General features: G+C 40.9%; 1 protein-coding gene across 2 annotated transcripts in view; it reads right to left on the reverse strand.

The window, feature by feature from the left end:
- Positions 1–910: 910 nt before the first annotated feature.
- Positions 911–4,973, reverse strand: part of LOC119324650 (alpha-mannosidase-like) — a 12,908-nt gene continuing 8,845 nt past the window's right edge. For both annotated transcript variants that reach the window (XM_037598425.1, XM_037598434.1), the window contains 11 exons: positions 4,631–4,702; positions 3,716–3,763; positions 3,469–3,588; positions 3,141–3,206; positions 2,592–2,704; positions 2,143–2,227; positions 1,872–1,982; positions 1,694–1,789; positions 1,551–1,598; positions 1,397–1,465; positions 911–1,242 (listed from right to left, as the gene is read on the reverse strand). In XM_037598425.1, the coding sequence (XP_037454322.1) occupies positions 1,054–1,242; positions 1,397–1,465; positions 1,551–1,598; positions 1,694–1,789; positions 1,872–1,982; positions 2,143–2,227; positions 2,592–2,704; positions 3,141–3,206; positions 3,469–3,588; positions 3,716–3,763; positions 4,631–4,702 (1,017 nt within the window). In that variant the 3' untranslated portion in view covers positions 911–1,053. The remainder of the gene's footprint in view (positions 1,243–1,396; positions 1,466–1,550; positions 1,599–1,693; positions 1,790–1,871; positions 1,983–2,142; positions 2,228–2,591; positions 2,705–3,140; positions 3,207–3,468; positions 3,589–3,715; positions 3,764–4,630; positions 4,703–4,973) is intronic.

Raw genomic sequence — 4,973 nt, forward strand, 5'->3', positions numbered from 1 at the left:
GTGAGACCATGGAGCATTTTGCCTGCCAAAGAGCAGCCTGGAATGCGAGTCCAGCTGAATTGTCGAGGGTAAGAGTTTGTGAGATGAACCGAAAGGCGTGCTGCAAGCGAGCGCCGATGTCAAACGTGAGCGGGGTGGCGTGAAAGTGAGTGGGCGTCTGTAGTGGCAATGGTGAGGGAGGCGAGGCCCGAAGGCGGGGGGCAATGGAGGGTGGTGACTCTCTTGCGGCATCCACGGGCGAGCAAACGAAGAAGGAGATGTGGATGTGAGGCGAGGCAATTTCCTTCTCCCGGAGGATAGCCAGGGCTACCGGGGTCGAGGAGACGGTAAAGCGGAATTCCGAGGGCGAGAGTTGAAGGATCATGAACATGTCGGACTGGCCTCCCAGGAAACCTTGGAGGTAGCATGCAAGCATGAGACTCAATCTCCATGACGGCGCGCTCAATTTTAACAGCAAGGTGGATGCCTGAGTTTTTGTGGCGGAAAGGAGTGATAGGCTGAAGGATGGCAGACCAAACTTGGTCCTCAAAGTCCGCTCCCATGGCGTTTCCAACACCAAGCGCGGCGCGGATGGCAGCCTGGATCGGGGAGTCATCCATCCAGTAGTCCGGTGGGAGCGGAGGCGAGCAGAAAGTGGCTACGGAGAGGCTAGATGGAGTTGGGATTGGGATCGCAGGTGGCCGGAGTTGAGACTGCAGCGCTGGTGGTGGAGGAGCGGCTGGAGGTGGGAGCGGTGGCGGAGCGCGAGCCATCCTCTGCAGCTCTCTAAAGAACTATATCGTATGAACTCTCATGAATGGAGACTCCTCCACAAAGAGTACATATGCAGCGGGGTCAGATTAGCTCAGCCCGCCGAAACTGGACCAAATATGGAGCTCACGAGTCATTCTTCATAGAAACGGAAGGCACATTTGCTGGGAAAGTTGTGACTAGGCACATTTATTGCTGTACAAGGACATAACTATCAGGAGGTACTTGCTCACAGAAATGAAAGGCACAATGATCTCCTAGAACATGTATGGAATTACATAAAGATATCTCTCTTTTTGCAGCTCACAGTTTCAGCAAGAATGTGCGTATCTCCATGGGCCCCAGCTCGACAACAAGGGCTTGACTGTCAACCGGTCTACCGGTAATTGGGGCAGGACTACTTTCAGTGTCTCCAACAACCCTCCACTTGAGCTTCCTCATCGCTGACTTCTTTTGGTTGGCGGACAGGTTAGTTTCAGTCAATTCCTTGATCTGAGCAACGGAACAACACTGAGCAAGTGAGCATTTCGGGCTAGATCTCTTTCCGAAAGGAAAAATATTCATGTGTGGTATAGTTCATGCAACAGAATTTTTTTTACAACAAATTCTTATCATGCAAAGAGATAAAGTACAATAAATTACTTACAGTTCTCTTTCCAAAGAATTTTTTCAGTTCAACTTTTGCCATCACTGAGTACTGTGGGTCCTCTGCAGCCTGCAACTCCGACAAAAAATTATTCAGTGAACCAAAGTAGAAATAAATATGATATAAGCTACAGTTATGTAAAGTAGGAATATACCTGAAACAAATGTGCCAAGCGGAGAAGTGTGGTACCATCATCGAGATACTGAAATATTAAGCCATACTCTGTTAGTGACTAATAGATGCTATCAATATTAAGATATATAAGGTCCGAGATAAATAGATAAATAAATTATGAACCTGCAAGGTGATGATTGCCACATTATCAGGAAGACTGTAATTTGCATCCATCATGCTCGCTTTCACAACACTGTAGGATTTCCAACTGCTCTCATCCTGTAAGAACAATATTACAACTGTAGGAATAATGACATGAAAATACTTAAGAAAACAGGCTGACAGAACTATACAAATATACCTCATGAGCGAAACCAAGAAGAAAGGGTGAATAAACTTTTTGTCCTTGTGTCCTTCGCCAGTGAGCTCCATGTCCAAGCTTGTTGACATTGACATAATAAGTACCCCTAGCCTGTAAGAGTTTGTATGAGGCAGTGTTAATTTTCTGCAGGGAAAACAGTACGGTGTCCTACCGTGTGTATATGTTGATTTTTATATAGTGAAATTGGTGCGATGTCAGGTCGGTACTGGAGGAAATAGAAATGTTTACAATGCTGTGAGTGAATGTATACCACGAGCCCATCACATTTGCTGTCAACGCAAACAGTTTCATCGAGTGGCTCCCCAACACCTCTGCCATCATCATAAAGTATACGCCTGACATGCACAGTATCATGATTAGAGGTTGAGCGTACAAGGGCGTGCTGAAATTGGTTACACAGATTTGTGATTGACTTCAATAGGTTAATAACAAAGTTGGTAAAGATCTCTATAGTTAATAATACACACTAAACAGTATATTACATAGTAAGTTTAAAAATAGGTGGTTCCAAAAGAGATAAATGAGAAACTGCTACTTTTAGCTGTTTTATAATGGACACATTGCCATTTCTTTGTAGTTCAAGCTGTCTGCTAGCTTCAAGACAATGGTACCATAGTTAGATATAGAAACCAACTAGAATTGGATCGGTCTATCCTGGCAAACAACACAAATATGGTACTGCAATAGAAGCTATAATACCTGTGGAACATCATTTCTATTTGACCATCCTGAATGCTTGAAGCTCCAACAGCACGATCAACAAGGACACTAAGTTCATATTTCCCATCTGTTACATACATTCCGAGATTGACCTGTAATGTCAACACGAGAGAAAAATCTATAAGAAAATAAAACTGTCTAAATAACAACAACAGCCACGAAAGCATGATGAAATAGGAAATTTTATTTGGGGAACAAAAAATGAGGGAGTGTCACACATAGTCCTGAAAATAAATGCTCTCTTATACATCCTTTTTCCCTGGTGGCTTCGTTATATGCAGGTGAAAAATTATTCCAGCTTTATGCCTACTGATGACAGAATTATATAATTAAGTACATAATTTTGTAATTGTTATTTTGAAACGGAGGTAAAATATTTGTAACCAAAAGGAGTTTGACAGAAGTTTCAAAAAGCAAACAAGAGACATAGCTAGCTCTACTTTTAGAATAGTCTATATTAAAAGTATTATTATGATATATTGGAAATCAAAGAGTATCTCGGTATTAAAATGTGAATATTGTTCATACGGGATAGTAATTTCCTGCAACCGGTTGAGTCACTTGAAGATCCCAATCTTCCCTGTAGTCTCTCACCTATAGATGAAATCACAAAGAACGTGGGTGTAAAAGGAGAGTACAGAGATTCAAAAGTCAAACGTATTAAATTCAGATAGATGTTCAGTAGGGCCTTAACAGTCACCCATAAAATAATTCAGGAAAAATATGAGAAGGTTGGCTTATGATATATTCCGTATTTAAGAATATTTCATACAGTAAGATAATTTTTTTACCACGGTACAAAGAAATTAACTAGATCGTAACAAATATCTGAAGCATAACTCATATTGATAGTTACCCTCTTGAGAAAATCCCTTCCATTAGAATCTGTATAAAAAGTGTGGTTTGTGACCATATTTGCTGTCAGTCTTGTGATGACCTCCTTTCCTATGCCATCATTGACCGGGATTGGCCCAATCTTTCACATATGAGAGGAAAAACAAAATAAACTTCAGTGCATGGTCAATAATGATGGATATCACTTTTTCTGGAATGGAGAAATACAATTCAGGCCCTTATTCTCCGAGGTAGAGGAAATTACTAACCGTGTATTCTACTTCAGCATGCTCCTTATCCTTATATAGTCTTGTAACCTAGAAATCGAATATTTTAAAAGTTAATCAAAGAGAGCTTTATCATAATTAATATATTACACCTGAAAAAAAATAAGATGTTGACATGAAGGCACGAGGGATTGACAAGTCAGAACTGAAACTGTACTAGAAGGAAATTACAGCTAAAGTAATTTCGAAGGGGTTGGAGAACGCGATATGGCTGCTAGCTCGACATGGCGAGTGATGACCGCCTTCTGCTCTTGCATGGCAGTGGCCCAATTTTTAAGGCAAAGTTCAGCGATGATGCAATTGGCAAAGATGGCGTAGGTGGCCCTGGTGACGAGGGCATCCGGATCAAGGACGAGCTCGACAAGCCCAATGGAGATCACAAAAACTATTGTACTAGAGTTTGGAAGAGGCTCTTTCCTCGGGTAAAATAGAAGAATTGTTTTTCTATTCTAACTTGATTTATTCTTCATACGGGTTCCCCGAATCAAATCTAAGTAACAAATCGTATATCTTATCTTTGTATGGCTTAAGGCCGAAACCAAAGCTTGAGAGATCATAGGGGTCTTCTTCATAACAAATTTGGACGACCCACTACTTCTCACCTGAACAGGAGCCACATTGGGTCGAGACATCAAGAAGTTTAGCCTTAGCCACATGATATGTTCTTTTCGTGGTGACCTATAGTCATCTATCTTTTCAGAAAATCTTAGCACATAAAAGTGCAACAGCAGAGAATGCTAAAATTAGTGTTGTGGTTTTAGTTCAAATTTGAACTAAACCACGACACTTATTTTGGATCGGAGGGAGTAGCAAATAGATTCCATGTAATGCTATTAATAATTTAATATAGGCTCAAAATTAATCTTAATCCTTGATTTGAGTAAATTTATATCTGACCTGATAAATCCACGGGCTGAATTGCTGGTGGACTTCATCAACCAGAGGTCCACAGATGACTTTTAACGGTACCTAATATAAAATAAACATAAATCAATAGATCACATAGAAAATGTATTTAAAGTTTTTAAATAGTAAATAATGCAGAAGTGAAGTTATTCAAGTAACGTTAGAAAGGTAATCCAAGAACTCGAGTGCTATCTCTTTGTTGGGTGTGGGTTAGTGTGTGAGATGGTACGGGAAAACATGACTAGCTAGTAGAGCTCATGTGTGAGTCAAGTTGTAAGCCCATGTTGAGTTGTATATATAAGGGTGTGGAAGTCCTATTCTTAGGGATCAAACC

Source organism: Triticum dicoccoides, chromosome 1B, assembly GCF_002162155.2.
Source record: "Triticum dicoccoides isolate Atlit2015 ecotype Zavitan chromosome 1B, WEW_v2.0, whole genome shotgun sequence".
In the NCBI taxonomy this organism is placed as follows: Eukaryota; Viridiplantae; Streptophyta; class Magnoliopsida; order Poales; family Poaceae; genus Triticum; species Triticum dicoccoides.